The 23788-nt window shown below is 49.4% G+C and overlaps 1 protein-coding gene and 2 long non-coding RNA genes across 7 annotated transcripts in view; 2 read left to right on the plus strand and 1 right to left on the minus strand.

Annotated features, from left to right (window-relative positions):
• The window catches only part of LOC116664059, a 61802-nt gene that overhangs the window by 6827 nt on the left and 31187 nt on the right, over positions 1–23788 (minus strand). The window lies entirely within an intron of this gene.
• PARP16 (poly(ADP-ribose) polymerase family member 16) lies at positions 626–22371 on the plus strand. 5 transcript variants are annotated; one of them, XM_032480941.1, is made up of 7 exons: positions 626–737; positions 1473–1774; positions 12362–12499; positions 14754–14960; positions 17740–17911; positions 19431–19572; positions 20900–22371. In XM_032480941.1, the coding sequence occupies exons 2-7, from the start codon at positions 1601–1603 to the stop codon at positions 21033–21035; spliced, it is 969 nt and encodes a 322-aa protein (XP_032336832.1). In that variant the 5' UTR covers positions 626–737; positions 1473–1600; the 3' UTR covers positions 21036–22371. The 5 variants fall into 5 exon arrangements, with proteins under 5 accessions (XP_032336832.1, XP_032336830.1, XP_032336831.1 ...); XM_032480939.1 differs by lacking the exon at positions 626–737 and having other exon boundaries at positions 953–1774; positions 20900–20981; positions 21337–22371; XM_032480940.1 differs by lacking the exon at positions 626–737 and having other exon boundaries at positions 954–1774; positions 20903–20981; positions 21337–22371.
• On the plus strand, positions 2237–5670 carry LOC116664058. The gene is made up of 2 exons (XR_004320361.1): positions 2237–4477; positions 5133–5670. It is a non-coding gene; the product is annotated as an uncharacterized LOC116664058 (long non-coding RNA).

The following is a 23788-nucleotide window of genomic DNA, read 5'->3' on the forward strand; positions in this document are numbered from 1 at the left end:
TGCTTCTGGACCAGTCCAGGACTCACAGCAATGAGAGGATGATGGGGACTCCCGGAAGCAGCCAGCCCTCATTGTCTGGCCTGGGAACCTTTGTGGGCGCTGGGCTTCTTCCAAAAGTCATACGTACAATCCAACAGCAGGGACCACTTCTCCTCTGAGGCTAGGGTCCTGCTCAGCTTGGATGCAGACGGTAGGGAAGTTCCACTCTCCGAGGATGCTGGAGTGTGGAGGTGTGGGCAGGGTACTGAGGGGCTTCTTGGTGTGGGAATTAGCAATGGCCTATGCTTAGGTTTCTATGTGACCATGAGGCCAAAATGTGGGGTTTTCTTTAATGAGGTTGTGAGTTGGAAGAGGGGATGGGATTCTAGTCCCTTCCCTCCAGCAAAGTTAGGTCAGTCTCCCCTCTGCCCTCCCCCATTACTTGTATCTCCAGCCTCCCTCCAGGGCCCCAAAGGAGGATCTTGGCACGTATTATCTGAGACGCCAGAGACTTAAGCAATGCAGAGAATGCTGAGGCTGAACGGCTGAGGAAAGGTCTTTTGGTTTTCAAAATCTCAGATTCACACCATCTGGCTGTGGGACTTTGGGCAATCATGGCAGCTCTTAGTTTCCTTGTGTGTTAAATAGCTTCTTCCGCACAGCCTATTTTGGAGGGAAGCGAGTCAAGAGGGAGGCAGTAGGTAGGAGCAATTCCCCAGGAGAGCCAAGTAGGCTCAGCCCGCGGAGCTGTGACAAAGGCAAGTCCAAGAGCGGGTCGAAAGGGCGCCTGGGTCAGCGTCTACTCGCCGCTTCCGTGAGGACGGTCCGCCGCGGCGTGGCGGATTCCGCGGGGGCCGCTCACCTTGCAGCGGGGGACCACTTGGGTGGGGACGGGCGGACACACCCTGCGCCCGGGATGGGGCGGGGGCGGGGGCGGGCGCGGGAAGGGGCGGGCCCTCGCCGCGCTGGGCGGAGTGCGAGGCCGCGCCGGGCGCGCGGCGGCGGGGAGGGCTGGTAGGCCCCGGCGCGCGGCGGGGCGCGGGAGTTCCTCCGGCGGGGAGCGCACGGCCAGCGGACGCGCACGGCTGGCAGGACGCAGGCAGCGCCGAGGGCAGCCGCGCGAGCGCCGGGGCTTCGGCGGCGCGGGCCAGAGGTGGGGCAGGAAGGCCGGCGCCGCGCCGCAGCCTCGCCCGGAGCGGGGAGGGAGCTTGGCCTGCCGTCCTCGCTGGAGGGGTGCCCCCACCCAGGCACCTACAGAGGACACGTGTCAGTACGTTGTCGTCTCATCCCGTGTCACAGCCCCTCGCCCAGGCCTGGGATTCCCCGGTCCGCCCGGCCTATTATCCCCAGGCCCAACCCTCCGCGCTGACCCGGGATCCGGGCCGGGTCCCTCTCCTCAAACGGCGCGTCTCCCTGGGCAGGGAGCGGCCCGGCGCCCGCCGAAGACATCCCCCAGCACGTTCTCACCCCTGTCATCTCGTCCCTCTGCCTAGCCCGCCCCACGCCTGGGAACCCCGGCCCCCTCTGGCCCATTGTCCCCGGGCCCAGCCCAGCGCTGACCGCAGGCTCAGCCCCATCCCCTGTCCGACGCGTCTCCCGCGGCAACGCGCCGCGACCCGGGATGCAGCCCGCGAGCTGGGCGGCGGTCAGGGAGGCGGCGGGCCGCGACGTGCTGGCCGCCGACCTCCGCTGCAGCTTCTTCGCCTCGGCCCTGCAGAGCTACAAGCGCGACTCCGTGCTGCGGCCCTTCCCCGCGTCCTATGCCCGCCACGACTGCAAGGACTTTGAGGCCCTGGTGAGTGTGCTGTCCCCCGGCGCTGTCCACGGCCACGTTCTGTCCCAGGCCATGTTGCCTGTGGAATTCGCGTTAGTGAACGTGCCAGCGCCTAGACTTGACATTCCCAGCCTGGCCTTGGGGAAGGTTTCCAGGAGCTAAGAACACTCCCGGCACCCTAATGTTGACCCTCCCAAGGGACTTGATGGCTGCCTCTTGTTAATACAAGTGACTCCCAGGGGTGAAGTGAGAAATTCAACAGTTGCACAGGCCTCCACAACGTTTTCTAGTGTGGCCAACAAGAGGATGTTGATAAGAATCAACTTATTCTGCTAAATAGGAAGTTATCTATCCCTTTGCAAATAATTCGACACCAGAAATCCCCAAAGCCAGCTGGACCTCTATCTTCAGATGAGGTAACATGTGGGCAGTACTGCTATAAATTATAACATACGGACAGTACACAAGTGAGCTGTTATTTCTCTGATGATTCAGGACGCACTTAATTTCTTGCAGAGTTCACATCAGGGTCAACATTCCAGATATCAGTTAACTTTGTAATCTAAATGGAATTACCTAGAAAAATGTAACTTAAAAGTTGATTCTGTAAGAAATACAAAATTGAAAGCCTGTAATCATTATAGTCATTAAAGTCAGAATTAGTACTCAATGACTTTCAGAGAAAACTCCAGGCCTACTTGGTTTCATTGGTGAGTTCTACCGATCACTGAGGGAGTAAGTAATTTCAGTTTTATACAAATTCTTCCAGTGTTGAAAAATAGGTTAGTGTAATCTGATACTAAATCTCATAAGGATGATAGAAGAAAAGAAAATTATAGGCCAGTGTCACTCAAGAGTATGAATATGGAAATTCTCCATAAAAAATTAGGATCCTGAATCTAGCAGTATATGAAAAGAATACTTCTTATTAATAGGTTGGGTTTATCCCAGGAATGCAAAATTAGTTCAACATTAGAAAATGTCTTAATGTTATGAACCACACTAACAGAATGTTAATCGTGTTTAGAATTAACATGTTTAGAATTATCTCTGATGAGGTGGGCAGTGTTGGGTTCCCTCTTTGCTATCACTCAGAAGGTCAAGGGACAATGGCCCAGCCTCCTGGCCCCTACCTGGTCCATTGCAGCTTAAGCAAGGGATGTGTCGAGAGCATCTGAGGCCTTGACCACAGTGCGCAGGGGTTTCAGGGACAGGGAGTAGGAGGTCGGAGAAAGAGGGAAACAGACTGACTTCCCCTGTGGTTTGTTCTGCAGGTTTAGATACTCAATTTTGTGAGTTTGTGGTATCAGAGCATTGGGGATGTAACTTCCTCCAGTTTTGTCAATGGATATTTATGGAGCGCCTGCTCTGGACCAGGTGCTAAGGATACAGAATGAAAGACTCAAGGGGAGGTTAACAGTCTGCTCAGCTATAGTAGGGAGTAAGCCCTTTATCTACAACATGGAAGCCCAGAGCAGGGACCCCAGCCCTTGGCGGTGGGCTGGAATCGGGGAGCACTGACCAGGGGTAGTTATGATGCCATGCTGAGTCCCTAGGAACATGGAGGATTTCAAGGAGCAGAGAATAGGAAACGGGTATTTCAGGAGGATGGCAGGATAGTCAGAAAACCAGGAGCTCACTGAGAAGGACAAGTCTATACTTTAGGGTGGCTTTCGTGGGGAACAGGAAGAGATGAGGACAGCCGGAGCAAGGAGGGCTGGCCATGTCCTGCTAAGATGTGTGGATTTTATCTGTGGGTTGGGGAGGGCATTGGTGATGTCCAGGGTGCATTTCTGAAAGACCCCTGTGGTGGCAAGGGTATAGAGAGGCAGTAGACAGAGGAAGAGAGATTGGGGTCAGAGGGACCAAACTCACTAGAGATGATGCCCCACCACGTGCTTTATTAATTTTTGCCAAGAAATATCCAAATGGACTAGAATGCTCAGTGTGTTCTCTTTCTGCTGGAAGGTCGTCTTGGGAAACAGAAGTCAGGTTTATTTGATGAATATGGGATAAATGCAAAAGGAGCTTTGGAATTGTTTCGATTTTTTTCATGCTTTTGAAAAATTTTGTTTTAATTACACAAGTAATATTTAAGTATATTCTTGTTACAAAAAATCCAAGTGATACGAATAAGTACCAGCGCCCCTGATAGAGCTCACCCCATCCCACATCCCTCCCCATAGGTATCAGTGCCCTCAGTTTGGGGCATACCCTTCCTCCCATACCTGTACTCCCTAAGGAGAGTGTCAGCAATCCGGGTGGCCCCGAATAGCCACCTGCTCTGTAGGGACAGGCTGTCCCGTGCACAGGGCTCATGGTGCCAGTTTTAGACAGTGCACACTTTCTCTCGGGGGCCACTGGAGAAACACAGACAGATTCTTACCACCCCATCCTGTTGCCATATTCCTTACTGGACACCGTTGTTAGGGAAACTAGCCCAGGCCGCACAGATTCTTGGCTGTCTGTAGCCATGGCTTTCAGGGGCACTTTCTGAGAAGGCGGCTCAGCGGGCAGGGCCTGGCACGGCCTCTGGGGGCATGCGCACGTTCTTAGGTAAACACACTTCAGGTTTCATTTTACCACATGTTACATGAGTTACAGAAAAGCTGCAGAGATCTTGGCATCTGAAACTGTCTCTCTGACTCAAAGGTTAACTTTTAAAAGGGAATCATATCTGGACTCAGCCTTCGGGATCATTTTGTGGTTCCCTGAAGGAGGAAGGTACGGAGCTGTTTAAAATGTTTCTCATTTTCATTTGTTGAGCTAAAAGCACTTGGAAGTAATGTAAAACAGTGTATCGTTCTCAGCCATTTAAAATTAATTTTCTCCACACTGTGAGGTGTCACAACACACCTGTAGCACATGTGTTGCAGTTTCCAAAAATCAGAGCTCTGGCTTGAAGTACTTTCTGGACTGTTGCTTTCCTGAGACTGCCCACCGCTGAACCATGCTCTGGGCTGTCACTTGACTCTGGCTTTATTCTGTCCCAGCTCCCAAAGTCCCAGATCGTCTCTCAGGTGCCATGTTTTGAGAACATTTCTTTTCTGAGTCAGCACTTCGATTTCACTCTAGGAGTTCTTTGTATTCGCAGTGTCTGGCCTGGGACCAGGTACTTTTCAGATGTTTGAGGAATCAAATTGGGTATGTGCTGATTGGCCAGGCTGAGCGTTTCTGACCTTGTTCCTTGGGACAAGGGTTGGCTGAGCTCTTATCAGGTCAGGGAATCTGTAGCATTCTGGGAATGTCCTATAGCCCTCATCTTCGGCCCCCCCAAGCTTCAGGTTGAGCTAGCCCAGTTCACATTCCTGAGTCACAACACAGAATCTTGTTACTGGTGTCACAGCTGTAAGGATTTTTTGTTTTGTTTTTCCCCTAGGACGCACCATGCCCTGGTTCTCCATTAGCTTGCAGCCCCTATCTGGGGATGGGAGGCGGGGTAGGAATGGCTCCTTTGTATTAATTCCTGCCCATGGCCACCCAGAGCATGGTTGAGGACCAGCAGCATCAGCATCACCTGGGCACTGACCTGCCAATCAAGATCTGCACGTTAACGAGGTCCCTGGGTGCTGGTGTGCAGAGTGAAACCTGAGAAGCACTGCATCTGGCCCGTCCTATTCCCACGTACTGTTTTGGGGCCGAACTGCTCTAGTTGACTTTTCCTGGTTCTGGTCTCTGGGTTGCACTGCCTAGACAAGCTGACTCCTCAGTGTCTGGGTTAAAATGTGAGTAAGCTGCTTACCTGACCCCAGGGCCTGCCTGTCCTCCCCAAGCCATCCCGTTCTTTGTACAGACAGACTCTCCTTCATCCCTCAAGATGCAGCTGGAACCTCATCTTATCCTGTGCCTCCACTTCCTTCCTCTGGGTTCCTACACAGTTTTAACAAATTTGCTCTTATAAATAATGCTCTGGTAAACATCCTTCTACCTTAATCATTGTTTACATTGCTAGTTATTTTCTTGAAATAAATTCCAAAAGGTGAAATTGCTGGCTCAAAAGCTAGTGAACCTTTCTAAGGAAGACTTTTGATGCTTATTTCCAGACTGGAAATGGAATGTTAACATTTGCTGGGGAGATCATTCTTTATAAGGGTTTCAACCTCGGCTTGCATAGAGCTTTCCTTGGGAAGCTTTGGAAGATACTGACATCTGGTCTTGACCCCGAGAGATTCTGGTTTAATTGGTCTGAGGTGGAGCCTGGGCATTGGGGGTTTTTTGTTTATTTGCAGAGCATACGTAGTTTAAAATTTTTCCTACTGATTGATTTGATCATTTTCATGGGTGCTTGGTACCCACCTGCTGGTTAGTGAGGGAATGGTAACAATCAGATTCAGTCTAGTCAATAAGGGACCTTTAGGGACATTCTTGTATCTCAATGTACAATTCTCAGTCTCTTGGATTACCTTTTTATTCTCAAAGATGGCATTTGAGGAGTGGGAGCGAAAAAGTATACAGACATAGGTATGTGATGTGACCGTCGTTGGGTATGTGACTAGAAAGATGTCTCAGCATAAGGGAGGGTGATGTGGAACCCAGGGTGGGTCAACCTCCCAGTAAAAGCTATTTTCTCCCTTCCCAGCTGTCCCAGGAATGCCGGCCTTTCCTCAGCAGGTTGGGTCGCAGTAGAGAGGGAGATCTGAATAACAGTAACAGTAATATAGTACCTTACACTTGCACAATAGCAATGGTACTTAGTACTTGCCTATTCTGAGCTTTTTTTTTTCACATGTAACTCAGTTAATCTTCCTAACAACTCAGCAGTTACCATCTCCATCACCATCAGCCAATCAGTATATGTGCTGGTGGTAGACCGACCACCCTCCAGCCCCCAGGTGATGCTGGCGTGTAGTCAGGGTGGAGAATCACCCCTTTAGAGGGTTCCCATGGTGATGCTTTTTATGTAGAGGACTCTTATAAAGTAGACTCTCACTCCCATTCTATTTTAGTAAATCTGGATTTTCATACCTTAGGTTTGTGCAAAGCAAGGTAGGTGTACCTGGATGTAGCGGTGTAACTGTGCCATCCGTCTTTCCCACCGTCATCTCAGCAGCCCACCCCACTGTTCCAGGTGCCACTCTATCAGGTCCCAGAGGTTGGAGACCTTGGCTGTGCCTTTGGATCACTTCCTTCTAGCACCTCCACCCATGGCTAGTAATTACAACCTCTGGCATCTTCCTAGGCAGGAATTTTTTTCAGATGTTCTTTCCTGCTGCCAGCCCTTCTAGGACAACATTGCTTAACATCTAAACCTGAGTATCCCCACCTTTTCCTGGTGATAAGAATCACCTGTGTCAAGTTCCCTAACCAGAGATTCTTGGGCTGCTGCCCCAGGAGATTGTGATCTGGATGGTTGCAAAGTCTCCACTGGGCTGATTTGAAGCAGGGAAATTGAATTGTCTCCTTCTGAGGTCATTGGCCCTCTCTCTTCTCTGCTAGCCCCCTGCTGGTTCCCTGGCCTTGGCTTCTCAGTCACCCTAACCACCTCTTTCCTGAGACTTTCTTTCTCGAACCCCTGTGACCGCCCGGCACTGCCCACCACTCAGAACTTGCCCAGGCTCAACAGCCACTTCTGCAACTGAATGCTTCCCTACTGCTCAGAGCAGGGGCTGTGAAGTGTGGCCTGTGGGATGACTGGTTTTGTTTGCCCTCTTATCTTTTAGAAATTGGGAAATTTTTAAAAAAAAAATGCAGCTTGCTGATTTCTTTTAAAAACAAAGGCTCCCCAGCCTGGGTGGAGGTTGCCCTTGGGCAGAAAGCAGCTGGAGCTAGGGGTTGGTGGCTGGGCCCTTTGCTAGGCCAGGGGTCTCCAGTTCAGCAGAGTCCTCACCACTCTTTCCTAGACAACCTCTTACTCATTTCCATCACCTCTCTGGCCTTGGGAGCATTTGAACCCCGGATGACCCTTTGGGACTGTTCACTGCGTCTTTGTGACACTCTTTCCCACTGGGAATGCTCTCTCTCTCTGCTTCTTAAACTCCCCCCGTCACTTCAGGGCCCACTCCCATCCTTGCTTCCGTAAACCCTTCCCTCTGCCTTCCCCCGAGCCCCCAGAAATGCCTGCCTTCTTCCTAAACACTTTCTCCTCAATCTGTTGATAAATGCGCTCCACTATCATGAACTGTGGCTCGTAAGTCTTGTCTAGATGGAGAGCTTTCTGTCTCCTGACGCTGCTCCGTACTGCGCATGGCATCCATCTTTCTCCCTGCCTTTGACAGGGCTTGGGCACAGCCAGTGGCTGTCCTTCTTGCGTAATTCAGGAAACATGCCCGAAGCTTCCCAAGCAGCCTCTTAAAGTTCACCTGGAATTGCTCTTTTGGGTTAAAATACGCAGTCCACTACTAAATTTCTCCACTGATTTGGTAGGAGAGCATCACAGAGAATGGACTCGAGCACAGGGGAGGAGAGACCACCTGGCTTCATGTCCCTGCCCTGCCACTGAATAGCTGTGTGCCCCTAGGCAAGGTACTTAACTCACCAAGCTTCAGTGTATCCATCTTTATTTTTATTTGGAAATTTAAAAATTTATTGAGGTATGACTGATTTACAATATTATATAAATTTCAGGTGATTAAGTGATAACATACAGTATTTGTCTTTCTCTGTCTGACTTATTTCATCCTCCAAGTACATCCATGTTGTTTCAAATGGCCACATTTCATTTTTTATGACTGAGTAGTATTCCACAGCACGCGCACGTGTGTGTGTGTGTGTGTGTGTGTGTATACACACACCTGTCTTATTTATCCATTCATCTGTTGATGGGACCTAGGTTGCTTCTATATCTTGGCTATTGTAAACAACACTGCTATGAATATTGGGGTGCACGTATCCTTTCAAGTCAGTGTTTTCATTTTCTTCAGATGCATACCCAGGAGTGGTAGGTAGCTAGGTAGATGCTAGCCATTCTGACAGCTGTGAGGCGATATCTCATTGTAGTTTTGATTTGCATTTCTCTGACAATCACCTTTAAAACAGGCTGTCGTGAGGAAAATGAGACGCTGCTTGTGCAGCATTTAGCCCAGTGCCTGGCACATAAGGCCTCAGCAAATAGTGGCTGTTACTATCTCATTCCGAACTTCATGCCAGACTCCAGGCTGGCCTCTGGGGCTCTGGGATAAGTAAGATGTGGGTGGCCCTCAGGGAGTGTTTGTCCCAAGCAGATTTGAGATGGCTCCAGAGAGTCAAGTAGCAGTGTAGGATTCTGCACTGAGCACCAGGGGAGCGCAGAGGTCGTGTGTGGTCAGGGAGAGGGGAGATGGCCTTGCAGACTGAATATCATGCTGGGCAGCTGCAGAAGCACAGTGGAGGAGAGACATAGTGCATCGGGGGAGCAACGTGATGGAGCAGGTGGGAAGTTTTGTAGCCAGAGGTGCTGTTAGGCCGACGCTAGACGAGATTCTGAAGGGCTTTGTTAAGGGGAGGGTTGCTAGATAAGCAGGTAAAAAATATAGGCCACCTACTTAAATTTCCGTTTCAGAGAAGCAACAAATAATTGCTTTAGTACAAGTATGCCCTAAATATTGCATGGGTTATACTTATCTTTAAAAAATTGTTGCTTATCTGAAATTCAGATTTTTTTTTTTGAAACTCCAATATAACTGAGCAGACTATTTTATCTGGCAACCCTACTTGGGTGCCTGGACCTCAAAAAGCCCTGCTCAAATGCAGAAAGGTTTTGGTCATAAGAGGAAGAATCCTGTTAACTTTTTGTAGCAGATTAATTTTTTCAGAGTAGCTTGAAAAGTGAAATGGGACACGGGGGAGGTCAGTGGAGGGGTTAAGAGTGGGGACAAAGAGGGCAGCCCAGCAGGACACACTGGGGGCCCTGGAAGAGGCCTGGCCCCAGGGGAGCTCAGGTGAGGATTGGGCCCAGCTCAGTGTAGGGAGGGCTCTCTCCCACTTTCACAGACGGAAGCCCTGAGAGGGGCCTGGCTTGGCTGGCGGTCCCTTTGTGGGGCTCCCTGTGCCTCGGTCTGGGCTGTTGACAAAGGCTGTGGCTCGCAGGTGGGATTGGAAAGCAGTGATGGAAACAGTGGTCATGGGAGAGAGAACTCTGCTCTGGCCCTGGCATCACACGTGTGGACCAGGAGTAGAAAAGAGGGTCAGGGGAGGCTGAGGTGTACCTGAGGGGACACCATTTGGAATACAACTCCAGGTACCGTTAGTGGCTCCGTGATTCCTATAGAACAGAGGCCAGAGTCCCCGAGAGGGTACAAGGCCCTTCACAGGCTGATCCCAAATCACCGTCTTGCTCCTGCTCCTCCTGGCAACCCCTCCCCCAGACTCTAGGCTCCAGCCACACCCAACTGTCTGCAGTTAATGACAACAACCATCATGGCAGTCCCACTAACTTAACACCTTCCTGTGCTCTAAGCTCTGGACTACTTTGTTTATTCTTTAATTTTTTTGAGGGAGGGGAGAGGAGGTAATTACATTTATTAATTTTTAGAGGAGGTACTGAGGGGGAGGGGATTGAACCCAGGACCTTGTGCATGCTAAGCATGCGCTCTACCGCTTGAGCTATACCCTCCCCCCTGTACTGCTTTAGTTTGATTAATCTTCACAGAGAGCCCATGAAGTGGCTATTGATATTATCCCAATTATGTGTTTGAGGAAACTGAGATAGAAGAGGTCAACTCAGCCAGGTCACACAGCTAGTAAGGGGTGGACCTGGGCCCCCTGGAAGGAGAGCCCACACAGTTAACCACCTCGCCATCCATCCACGTCCCTGTCTACACGCTGCACTTCTGTGCCCTTGTATGTCAAGCCCGGTCACAAGCACCTGCCCCTGCAAAGCCTGTCCTCACCACCCCCTTTTCTCCCAGCCCCTACGCAACACGCGTCCCGCCTGGTCCCCTTAGTAGTTTGTATCCATCGTTGTTACAACAATGAGTAGTTTTAAGTCATAATTATTTACCTTTCTGCCTCCCCACTGTGTAGCAGCAACACACGTGGAGCATCTACACACCCCTGTTTTTTAATTGGATCCTCCCTGATGGCCCACAAGGCATATAGAGATAGTATTATCAGAAGTCTGAGGCTATTGGCTGAGTCTTGGAAAATACAGACAGGAATAAAGCAGCCCTGAGATATTTCTGACTTTCAGTTACAGGGTTAAGAAATAAAGCCCCTTTCCATCCCCACAGTTGGCAACAGTGAAATTTCTAGAAACATGGAAAAGAACCACTGGTATTCATGAAGTACCAACTATATCCCTAGCAAAGGTGTGTCTTGGCCAGGGAGAAATGCAAATAAGAAGAAAGGAAATAGACATGCAGCATATAGACCAGGCCCTGTGATTCTGTTACCTTCTCTAATCTTCCCGACAACCTGGAAGGAGATGGTAGGGTTCCCGTGTTAGGAGATTGAGGCTCAGCCAGGTCTAGTGCTTTGCCTAAGGAGCAGGGATTTAGACCAAGGTCTGTCCACTCTTTCCTCTACATCCAGGAAACAGGAGAATTTGAAAAACGCAAGATAGTCCTTGGTCTCCAGGAGTCCTGTCTACTCGGGGGAGAGGGTACTGAGGCTGAGTGCTTTAGGGGTCTGGAGGACAGGGGTTGCCTGGCTTGGTAGAGGTGGGGGAAGGGGCATTCCAGGGGCCAGAGTGAGCCAAGTTTGGAGGAGGTATGTTCACAGATGGCACCAGTCTGCAGTGGCGTTTTAAATGCCATGCTGCAGAGATTTAATTTCTAGCCACTTTTAATTTCTAAGCAGAAGCTCCAAATACCTTGTAAGCTATCTGTTAGTCTAGGTACCCAGTCCCTTATCAGAAGTCCTGGCACCAAATGTGTTTCAAAATTCAGACTGAAATCAGGAAGCTCTGGGACGATCACAGCTCACAGCAGGGTGTGTTGTTTCTGCTGAAGTCCTTGCTGTGGTCCACAGAGAGGTCCAGGAGCTCGTCTTTGCCCCTAATAGTGACAACTCAGGTGTAAGAAGATGAGATTCACATGGGATGGAGCAGGAACTGCTCTGGTCTAATGAAGCCCCACATTCCAGGGACAGAGGCAGGTCCCTCTAGTAAGAACACCACAGATCTAGCTGCCAGGGTCCTTACAAAAAGTCACTCGGAAGCCTCAAACCATGGATCCCCCACTTACGGTTTCTTCCAGTCCAGATGTAGTTGACCATGCTGGGTCATCTTTACCATAAGCAATGTTGCCTGGTTATGTAGGTAGTTGCTTTAGTACCTTTGTCTGGTCTCAAGGGAACAGGCTAACAGGAAGTCAGTTAACTCATGCTGAAGGAAAAAGGCTTTGGTAGCCCTTTGCTCACACGTGTATATACCAGGTATGTGGTAACATCTGCACCATCCCTGCAGCAAAATGTATCAGTAGTAACACAAAGTGGGATAAATAAAGATTAAACGAACCTCACATCGGTTCAGGTCAGGTTTTGTACCAATTCAGTTACAGAACAACCTTTCAGTGTTCAGAGCGTTTGGAGCTGGCCATTATTGGAAAAAGATCCTAAACTTGTGAATTTCCCTCCTAAGAAATCCCCTGAAACATGAAAGAAGTGCAAGTTGCCTGCCTCACCACTAGAGGGCACCTGGTTATTATCATTTTGTCCAGGATCCTTGCTAATGGAGGTTTTTCCTCACTCCAGCTTGCAGATGCTAGCAAGTTACCCAACCTGAACGAACTGCTTCAGTCCTCCGGAGACAAAGACAAATGGGCCTGGGACCTGGTGAGCTGGATTTTGTCCTCAAAGGTCCTGACAATTCACAGTGCAGGGAAGTCAAAGGTGAGACTTTTTGGTCTGTAGGATCACAGAGTCTGAGCACTGAAAGGCTCTGGAATATCTTTATGCAGCGGAATGATCTGGGCAGCTTGTTGAAAATGCGGATTCCTGGACCTCATCCCCAGAGATTCTGATTCTCTGTCTAGAGTGGGGCCCAGGAACTTGCACACTGGTGGTGCAAAGCCGTGTTCTCCCTCGTACTAGCTGTGCAACGTTGAGCAGGTTACTGGGTGTACGTCATTACCTCAGTCTCCTCATCTGTAAAATGGGGATAATAATAGAGAATTAAATAGATTTTCTCACTTAGAACAATGACTAAGGACTCAGTGAATGTTGGGTATCACAGGCACCCCAGGTAATTCTGGTAAGGGTGGACCCTCGACCACAGCTTAAGAAACACTGACCTCATCAAGCGGTCAGGAAACAGAGAGGCAGAACCCGAAGGGGTGGAAATCCTCAGACTCTGGGTTCAAATCCCAGTCCTATCTGTTGTTATTGAGTCTTCTTCTCCCCACTTGTAAGTTGAGAACATTGACAGTTACCTCAGAAGGGAGCTGTAACAGAATATGTGTCATCCCCCCAGTACAGTTTCTGGCACAGGCCAGACATTCCATGATTTGGTTTCCCTTGCCTTGCTGGGATCTCCCAGGCACAGGCTGGGCTGACAAGGGTCAGATTGTAGGACCGGCAGATCCCTAATCTGGTGTTCTTTCCTCTAAGCAGCAGCAGGGGTTTTGACTCTACTGAACTTCACTTAATTAATCAATTTTAATCTAAGAGCATTTGATGTTATAAGTTCCTGCTAAAGACAAAAATCCTCCCTAAGTGGTATAAAATTTGGTATCTTGCTTTCTGGTGTCAGGGACACCCTCCGTCTGCACTGGATGGTAAGGTAAAGAGCTCTGGAGTGCGAGTCAGGAGACCCGTATTCAGGTCCAGGCTGGGCTGCTAACTCCTAGATGATCTCTGGGTTTTACTTTTGTCATTTGTTAAATTGAAATTTATTCATTCATTTATTCATTCTTCATGAGGGCATCAAGTGCCTACTAGATGTTGGGTGCTATATGTAAAGTAGATAAGGCAATAGCTACTTGACTTTTGATGATAGGCCAGTTAAATTCCCTTCAAATACTGAGTGTTGGGACCCAGGATTATCAGCTTTTTATTGTGCCCAAGTAAGGACAGTCTAACTTGTATCATAATTTTTAAAGGATGTTTTAATACAAAAAAAGGAGGATGGTCCTGACCTCAGACTAAAGGACAGTTCTTCCAAAGAAGGGCTCATGGCATCCTTACATCCATATAAAAGTATTTGTTAAATTGCCGTTATTTTTGTCATTTAATCACAACCCGGAGAAAACTTTACCACAGACTGGCTTTGGTCTGTGATTTACTGTTTGGAAGTCTTGGAGATGGTGTGCTCTCTACCCTGAAGAGGATTATTACCCTTTAGGAAGGAGCTTACCCTTCTGTATCAGTTAGCTTTTGCTTCATAACAAACCATCCCCCAAATCTACTGGCTTAAAACAATATTGATTGCTTCTCATGATTCTGTAGGTTGGATTGGGTGGTTCTTCTGGGTGGGGCTGGCTCACCTGGGGCTGATCCAGGGTAGCCTCCCTTACATATCTGGGATGGCTGCTGTGGTTGGGGCCTTCCTCTATGAGGCTGTCATCCTGTAGAAGGCTAGCAGGGCTTGTGAAGGGCTCCCAGCAGCCGACGAGGAAGGCCAAGCCCTTTTCAAGTCTCTGCCATGTTTACCAAGGTCCCATTAGCCAAAGGAAGTCACATGGCCAAGCCCGGATTTAAGGGGTAGAGAAATAGATTCCATCTCTTGATAGAATCTTGGTGGAATTCCACTTGCAAATTCACATTGCAGAGGGGTGAGTGGACAGGAATGGGAGGAAAAAGTTGTGGCCATTTTTGTAATTTATCATACCTTTCTACCTCTCAAAATTTTTGTCAAGATGGAATGCAGGAAATAGATGTGAAAGTGTTGGGAAAATTAGAAGTGATCTTTAGTTAGAAGGAGCAATTCACGCTTCTCAGTTAGCCTACTGGAGGGAAAAACATTAGGGAAAAGCAGTGTTGAGTTATAAGCTCTGAGCTTGTTTATAAGTTGTTTTTATTCCCAGGAAACCGTTTGTCCTCATGAGCGGGACCCACAGGAGTTAAGCCCAGGGCTTTAGGAGGCCATTTTGGCAGCACATTTTACCAGCTTCTCAAATAAAATTGTGACTTCCTGCATGTTCTCAAGTTTGAAAAGATCCAGAAGCTGACTGGTGCCCCTCACACGCCTGTCCCCGTACCGGACTTCCTGTTTGAAATCGAGTACTCTGACCCAGCCAACGCCAAATTTTATGAGACCAAAGGAGAACGAGATCTAATCTACGCCTTCCACGGGAGCCGCCTAGAAAACTTCCATTCCATCATCCACAATGGCCTGCACTGCCACCTGAACAAGGTGGGGCCCAAGTCTGCCGACTTGGGGCACAGAGCTGGTGGGGTGGGGGTGGGTGGGTTGGCCAAGGCCTCGCCACTCAAAGTGTGGTCTGCAGACCAGCAGCAGCAGCATCGCCTGAGAGCCTGTAAAAATGCAGAATCCTGGGCCCACCTGGACCTTCTGAATCAGAACCTTCAGTTTAACAAGATCTCCAGGTGATTTCTATACTGATTACCGTTTGAGAAGCATCAGTTTAAAGATGGTTCCCAGCCTTGGCCACACGTTTAGAGTCACTTGGGGAGCTATTAAAAATCCCAATGCCTGGCTGCGTCCCTGTCTGATTACATCAGAATCTCTGCCAATGGGGCCCAGGCATCAGTATGCTGTCAGAGGTCACCAGGTGATCCTAATGAGTGGCCAGCCCGTGCTCCTCAGCATGGTCCCTGGACCAGTGGCGTCTGCATCCCTGGGAGCTTGTTGGACCTGTGGCATCTCAGGCCCACGCCAGAACACCTGATCAGAAATCACCCTTTAACAAGCTCCCGGGTGATTTATATGCATGTTGAAGTTTGAGAAGCACTGGCCTAGGGGGCAGTCCAATAGAGTTGGCCCCTGGAGAAATTGAGGGATGTGCCAAGGAGAGGTCCTTTTCCTCCCTCCTTGAGCTCCTTTCCTCCCTTTTTTAGGAGCCAAAACGGTGTCAACCACCCATTCTTTGCAGGCATTTATTTTGCCCCTCAGTGAAGCGTAGGAAGAAGAGTACAGACGAGCCAAAAAGACTACCTTTGCAGCTCTGCCATCCTTGGCAAATTTACTTAATCTCCCAGAGCCAGTGTCCTCATCTGTAAAACGGGACACTGTTCCCCACCTTCTGGTATCCCGAGAGGACTGAAACCGTTCATGTATGCAAAAGGCTCTTCCTGTACTTAAGTACTGAGGAAGCAGTGGCTGCTTTTAGAGGATGGAGAGGGAACTTGGCGTGGCTGGAGGGCTGAGCTTTTCCGCCAGCGGTGCCAGCCTCTGCCTCGTCTGTGGGGCTGGCTCCACCAACCGTGGACCCAGTGTGGCTGATGTAGCCCGAGGCTGGAGAGACTTTTCCGACACGACTGCAGCTAATTAGCACAGTTGGGTTTTGCTGAGGATGACGGGCTTGGTTACACTGGCTCTCAGCTTATTATTGCGGCCAGGCTACTGGAATCCAGGGGGCCTCTGCTTTACCCCAGAGCCGGCCTGGAGAAGTTGCCTGCGGATGACAGCCTTGTCACCAGACCTTCACTTCAGTGCCCGAGGGAGTTTGCTGCTTAGAAGCATCTCATCCGAGTCCTTTGGAGATGTGGATGCTCTTCTGGCCTCTGACTGGGTTTTCAGTGAGGGGCTTTACTTGAGGGAGCCTCCCTGCCAGTTGAAGCTATGAGATTGTGTTCGTTTAGAGATAACGCCAAGTTTCTCGCTGTGGTCCTCCGCTGCTTAAGGCTCTTGAGTCTAGGGAACGGTGTATACATGGCAGGCATCAGCAGAGAATGGATGTGGGGTCAGATGAGAGGACATCCGGTGTGCTTGGAAAAGATCTGTGTCAGCTTTTGAGACAGGGGGACACTGTGTAAAAAGGCCAAGCCAAAGCTTATCTCATTTCCCCTAAGCTTCACTGACCCGGCTTAGAATTGGGGAAGCCTGGTGCCACTGATTAAGACATTTCTCAGTTCCCAAGTGGAGAATGTTCAGTGAGCTTTTTGAGTCCATTCATCGTCTTAAGATACTGACACTGTGGCCCAAGGATAACAATTGAATTTCAACTTGTATCAAATTCCACCCACCGGTAGTAGCTACCTCGTGTGTCGTGTTGAGAAGGATTCTGAGTCAGTATAAGTGCCACGATTGACATTTTTATGTCGGCATCACGGTTGACTGTTGATGTCTGCCATGGGCAAAGGGTGTGTTTACTGTGCCCACTGTAGCCTCAACGTGCAGGTATTTTACCTGAGATTCTCTCGGCTGGCATGCTTCCTTGTGGAGGACACCAAGTTAGCACCTACCACCAGGGACCTGCCTCCTAGAATTTTGGACATTTGCTTGGTCAACACCAACACAAAGAGTGCAGCTTACCCTGCCCCTCATGTAGACCTGCCTTATTTGGTTCCAGTTTCTGTCTGAGAGCTTTGTTTCTTTTCCAAGTAGTGACTCAGATGACTTCTCCCACTCAGGTGCGACCCCTCCCGGTACATAAGGGCATAACTTTGCTTCTGCAAGCCCGTCTGTGTCACCATGCTTAGCACATTCATGCAGCAGGAATTACCGCCGGGCTGTGACATGAGAGCCGGTGATGGAGTGCCCGCTGTGTCACGTGCCAGGCGTTCTGCATAGTGCTTTGTGTGTGTCAACTCACCGGGCCCTCACCGGGCCCTCACCCACGACCTTGTTATCGCCACTTGTAGATACAGAAACCGAGACCCCAAGAGTTTATACAGCTGGCTACCTTGTCAGAGGCATAGGCACGATTCAAACTTGGACTCATACCTATGTTTTTCTTTCTCAGCCGCTGGAACTACTAGTTTGCCAGGTTAGTCAGCCACATCCCAGTCAGTTAACTGCTGTCAGCTTGGAATGTGTTCTGTAATAACCCTGTGACGATGTCATGTCATTATTTGACGTTATGCCTTTTGCTGGGGAAAAAAGGGGCTTGACGATTTTATGTTAACATATATATATATAAATCTGTTGAAGAAAGACCTGTGTTGTCTTGCTGCTCCAGCTCCGCGTTCATACAGCCCTTTTTCTCTTCTGTTGACCTCTGCCGTTCCAGACATCCTTGTTTGGGGAAGGGACCTACCTCACCAGTGACTTGAGCCTGGCCCTCATTTATAGCCCCCATGGCCACGGGTGGCAGCGCAGCCTCCTCGGCCCCATCCTTAGCTGCGTGGCCGTGTGCGAGGTCATTGACCATCCAGACGTCAAGTGCCAAACGAAGAAGAAGGGTGAGTGAGCATTTGGCCCAGACCCAGGCTGCCGGCCTCTGAGTGTCAGGCTCTTGCCTTTGGCCCAGCTGTTGGGTGGAGCGTGCGTTGCACACCAATGGGTGGGCTGCGTCCAAAGCAACGTAGAACAAGGCATAAGTTACTCAAGGAGTAAGTCGTCTCCTTAGGGCCTGAACACACAATGGAAAGGACATCCCTTACTACAAGGTAGTCGGGAGGGCCGGGTGAGGGTGCTGATGAGGTCCTCGGGGGCAGCTCAGAGGAAGGAGCAATCCCGGTGGGTCCAAGCGCTCTGACAAAGCATTGGGCTGGAGGAGATGAAAACGAGTATGTGAGGCCAGAGCACAAGCTCCTCGAAGACAGAAACTGGGTCTCATTCATTCTTGGGCACCTGGTGTCAGCACGGAGACATTCAACATACATTTGCTAAACTGAAGGTAAAGATGTGGGTCCACACCCCGTCCCTCCAGGCTGTCTGCTGTGTGCTGGAGCCCCCGGAGGATGTGAGGGGCATCTGAGGCCATGGGAGTAAATCCCGGGCTCTCCAGGGAGCGGATGACGAGTGGGCCGCCTCAGTCCACTCCCTGGATATGTCCCTTACGTCTTCGCCCTGTGCGACCCCCTCTTCGGCCTTTAGAGGCAGAAGAGTCACAGAACTGTGGTTCTAATCCCCAGAGCTGGCCTGTGGGTTGCACTGAGAAAAGGAGAATTGAGAAAACCGTCTGTTCCTGGCGCTAATGTAAAACAACTGGAATCCCGAGGATCGAGCCCAGGTCTGACGCCACTCTCCCAAAGCAGAGCGTGTGAACGTTCGCATTTATGATTCCTGGGAAGTGTGCTTCCAGGGTGACATTAAACATCGGGACAGAACCTCCCAGAGTCTGCTGTTATGCAGCTTTGGTCTCTTGTGGTTTTTTGTTGTTGTTTTTTGGTTCTTTTTGGTAAAGCTCATGTTATTAAAAGAAAAGGTTTTGTTTTGTTTTGTTTTGTTTTTTAAACAAGTCTTGGTACAAAGGGTGAGAGATAAGTGTTCTAAGAAGCTCAAATCCAGGATGGTTAATTTAAAATGCCTGCTAAAAGGCTCGTTTCAGACCAAGTCCTGTTTCCAGTCTCATGCTGTTTTTTTGTCATGGCCGTCAATCTGCTTCTTCCCTCTGCTTTCCCTACTCAGTTTTGTTTTGTGTTTTCTCTTGTATCCCTTATATTTTCCTGTTCCTTTTTCCCTCTTTCTGTTGTTTTTTTTTTTTTTTTTAGGGGGAGGTAATCAGGCTTATTTTTTATTTATATTTGGAGGAGGTACTGGAGATGGAACCCAGGACCTCGTGCATGCTAAGCATGTGCTCTACCACTGAGCTATACCCTTCCCCCTTTCTGTCCTATTTTTCAGTCCTGCTTCACGTACACACACGGGGCTTCTCCAACCTCAGGACCAGGAGGCTTGACCTGTTCCTGTTCAAATTTTGCTGCTTTTATTATTGAGTTTTTCCCCTGTGAAGTTGTGCTTTCTCTCCTTTTTCAGATTCCAAGGAGATAGACCGCAGGAGAGCGAGAATCAAGCACAGTGAAGGGGGCGACATCCCTCCCAAGTACTTTGTGGTCACCAACAACCAGCTCCTGCGAGTCAAGTACCTGCTGGTGTACGCACAGAAGCAGCCCAAGAGGTGAGAGGGACAGTCCCCGCGTGGGTCCAGGAGGACGACTGAAGGCTGGGCTCTTAGTTACCAGCACCCCGTCTCCCCCAGCCGTAGACGTCAGCATGTACAAAGTGTATAAAGCTCTCTGCTCTATGTGAGGGGTATGAGGTGATGAATACAGGTCGAATGAAGTGTGGTCCTGGCCCGAAGACTGTATATTCTAGTGAAGAAGAGCTTTGTTAACACAAATAACTTGAGGGACTGAATGAGGCCAAACTGGTTGCCACAAACTGTGAAGCCCCTCAGCTGCCCAGGTTTCTGAAACCCACTGACTGGGGCAGGGCAGTGCCTGGGTCTGGCTGGGATTATGTGCTGCCCAGCTCAGTCACTTCCCACAGTGGCTGTCGGACCTCCCCCTGCTCCTCTCTGGCCCTGAGATGCCTCATCGTTATCCCTAAAATGAGTGTGTTGAGCCCAACAGCAGACGAGGCCCCTCAGCTCCTAAGGACCGTGGTGGATTTGCCACCCCGTCTCAGCAGTGTGGTGCTGGGGGCTGTGGCAGGGCTCTCCAGGTTTGGGGGTCACTTTGGGATCTTGCTGCATTGTTGAGGTCGATGGTAGAGTTCCTCGTGGGGCTGAGCAGCAGGTGAGCAGGTAAGACAGGAGTGGGTTATTTTTAATTCTCTTGACTCCTCCTCATACACACCAGTGGTTTCCACGCTCCAGGATTTAATAAACCAGTAAAATCCTCCCTCTCTTAAATCTGGGAAATCTGTACACGGTTCCTGAGTTTGGGGGACATTATCCTTTGGTCTGAAATCATCTGGCTTTTTCTACTTGAAAATTCCATTCCTTTCCCACTCCTTCCTGGAGTGTCTCTTCAGTGCACACTTGGATGGCTTAGATCATCTCCCAGCGGGCTGGAGAGGATTTCCCTCACGCAGAACGATATCTGTACATGTCTGAAAGTGAAAAGCCTTCTGCTAAATACCTTGCCATCTGCTGCCATCTGGTCAGACACCCTTAACGAGGTCATTCTTCTGGATACCAAAGCCTCGCTTAAGAAAAGATGGGTTATAAAAGGTACAAGAGGGGCTATAAAAAAAAAGATCAGGATGAGCTCATTGCATAGCTGTCTTTGTACATTTAAAAAATGTTCTGGTGAAAGGCGTGTCAGCACCAGGGCAAACAGCCCCAGACTTTTTGAGCAAAGGAGCACGCACGAAGCTTCATTTCATGGCTCACCCAGAGGATGAAATTCATCATTTCATCTCCTCTGAGCCAGGAGTTGTTGCATACACTTAAAAAAATGTTTTTCTCTTTGTGCCAACATCATTCTTTCTTCCTCCTGAAGCAGGGCTTCAAGCCAGCTCTCCTGGGTTTCCAGCCATTGGTTTACGGTCATGATATCCCTGTATCTGCTGCTGCTGCTCATAGTGAGTGTCATCAACTCCTCAGCTTTCCAACACTTTTGGAATCGTGCAAAGTGATAATCTTTCTGGGCCTGGTGTAGGGGCCACCTCAACCACGTGCCTTAGGACAGCTCGTCCCGTACCTCCCGTGTCCCACATCCAGCCAGGCTGAGCCTGGGGGCCGGTTGGGGACCACAGGACAACGTTCACATGCCATAAATGTATCAATTGCCTTTGATGATGCTCTCAGCCATGCTCTGGTCAACAGGGGCTGCTGGCCCCTCACTCTTAGGTTTTGGGGGAGATATCCTGTCTGCTCCTTCCTAAACAAGTCTTAGGGAGGTGGCTTTTTTTTTTTTTTTTTTTTTTTTTTTGCCAGGGCCAAAGGAGAAGGTCCTGCTGCATTTAAAAACAAAGTGTCCAAGCTGTCAGTGGGATGTTTACAATCGCTTCTGGCGGACGTTGGCCCTTTCTCTAATGCCTTCTGGAAGGCGGAAAATGTGTAGTGGGGACTATAAATCACTAGGCAGTTGCCTTGTTTTGACTTGAGACACCCAAGAGGAACAGTCATGTTTCTCATAAAAATTGGTGGGATCGTTTTGAATTCCTTCAGGCTTTGTATGTGAGTGCAAAACACTTTTCACAGTTTTCTCAAATCAACAAACAGCGTTCTGCTGCAGCTGTAACCCCTCCGCCCCAATCACGGATGAGAAAGGAAGGAGTCAGAGACCTGAAGAAAAAATACGAACTTAACAATGAGCAACTCAAGTCGTCTTTTTCTAAAAATTACCAACTGCTGATGACAGCTGAAACGGAACCAAATGTTTGTTTTCTGATTTTTTTTTTAATATATATAGCTATTTGACAAATTCGTCTTTGCGAGCTGAGTAAAAGGGGAAATTTCTAAACCTAGAGCACCATTTGGCCAATGTCCGTGGCCTCTTTCCTAGCTCTATTTTAGAGAAAAGGACTTGAGCTGCAGGCCTGCCTCCTGCTCTCGTTCTCACGAAGCTGCCTTGATCGCGGCCTGTCGGCCACAGTGCCACACTGCAGGCCTTCTCCTCTGGGCGGCGGCCTTTGAGATACAGGCCTCCCTTAGTGTGCCACAGATGTGTGTGGCCTGAGCCTCCCTCACAGGGGTCACAGGGCTCTGGGACTCAGCCTGGGCTTTAGATGTGCAGGAAAAGCCTCTGACTGCCCAGAGAGGGCGGTTCCACCTGCTGTATCCTCTGCCCCTCCTTCCTGCCCCGTGTCAGCCCTCACAGAGCCCTGTCTGATTTAGGGGGGAGATTTCTGTAGAGAAGGTGGAAAGTCATATTTCTGTAATTTGTAAAGTTGCGAAAAAGCCACTATCGTGGTTTTTACATTGAATATTGGAACATTTCAAAAATAATAAAGGTATTTTCCTAATTTCCAAGTTGCCTTTGTGACTGCTTTCAGCCTCAGCATGAGACCGCTGTGTATTCATTGCTGTGAGAACTCATCCTCTCTTCCTACCTTGTTCAAGGTGGCTGTTTGCTGGACAGTGTTTATCTCCAGGATATCTGTAGGCATTGGATTTCTAGTCACTGATTTACCAAATATGAGCACCTACAGCGTGCCAGGCACTAGAAATAGGAGCAGGCTCAGGTCAAAATGCCCCTGCCCTCACGGAGCTGACAGTCTAGCCAGGTGGGCAGGTGGACAGACATGCTCCAGGAGTGAGGCGGCATTATGTGGTATTATAATGGAATTTTGGAAAATACTTGGCAAGGAATCTTAACATGGTCTGGGGTCAGGAAATGTGGAGGCAAACCATGCAGCAATGCAAGGCACCTTCCACGTACTGATTTCTTTAATCCTTACAACAGATAAGAAAGGCAAGTCCCAGAGAATAGCTTGCCCAAGGTTACATGGCTAGAAGTGGCAGAGCTGGGAGGTGACCCTGGCAGACTGGTTTCAGGGTCATTTTCATAACTACCATGCTGTCCAGCCCCTTGGGCGTCCCAGGAAAGGTGATGTTGAACTGAAACCTGAAAGAACAGTCGGTGTGAGGCTAAGAGGTGCAGGGGAGTTTCAGGCAGTGAAAACGGCACACGCAAAGACCTACAGTTCCTGCTGGAGAAGCTAAAAGTAGGATGGTCATGAAGGAAGAGGCTGTGGTGAGAGGTGGGCGGGGGCCAGATCATAAAAGACCTTAAAAGCTGTGGGCTGGGGAAAGCCCTTAGGTTTCAAGCAAAGAAGTGATGTGATCAGATTTGGTTCACAGAAAAATCGTTCTGGCTGGTGGTTGGAGAATGGATTTAGGGTTATTTTGAGGATTAAGAGAACTGACAGTTAAAACAGCCCAGCACAGAGCAAGTAGCTGATATGTTTCAGCTGCTATTATTATTCTCATTATTACTTGCTTTTTAATGGCCCAGCAGAGGAGAAGAGCATGCAGAGGAGAGCGAGCAGCAAGTCCCAGGGACAGCTGAACAGTGAGGTGTCACAGAAGTGAAAAAGGACATGGAAAGACTTGATGAGCAATGTCAAACACTGCCAAGCAATCAGGATTGTTCCTGAGAAGCGTCTATTGGGTTTACTGAGTTGGAGATCATTGGTGAACTTGGCCAGAGCAGTTTCAGCAGAGTTCAGTGGAGGGGATGCAGGCAGAGTCCACCTGCACAGGCGTGAAATATTGTGTGCAGTTTCCAGGGGTTCTCATGCAATATTTATTTAAAACCCAATGCCCTTTTTCTGAGGTTACACACACACACACACACACACACAGAAAAGAGGCAATGCAATACCTGATATGACTGTGGGGCAGGTGCGGGGCTTATGAGGGGGGACTTGAGGACGGATGAAGA

Source organism: Camelus ferus, chromosome 6 (genome assembly GCF_009834535.1).
Source record: "Camelus ferus isolate YT-003-E chromosome 6, BCGSAC_Cfer_1.0, whole genome shotgun sequence".
In the NCBI taxonomy this organism is placed as follows: Eukaryota; Metazoa; Chordata; class Mammalia; order Artiodactyla; family Camelidae; genus Camelus; species Camelus ferus.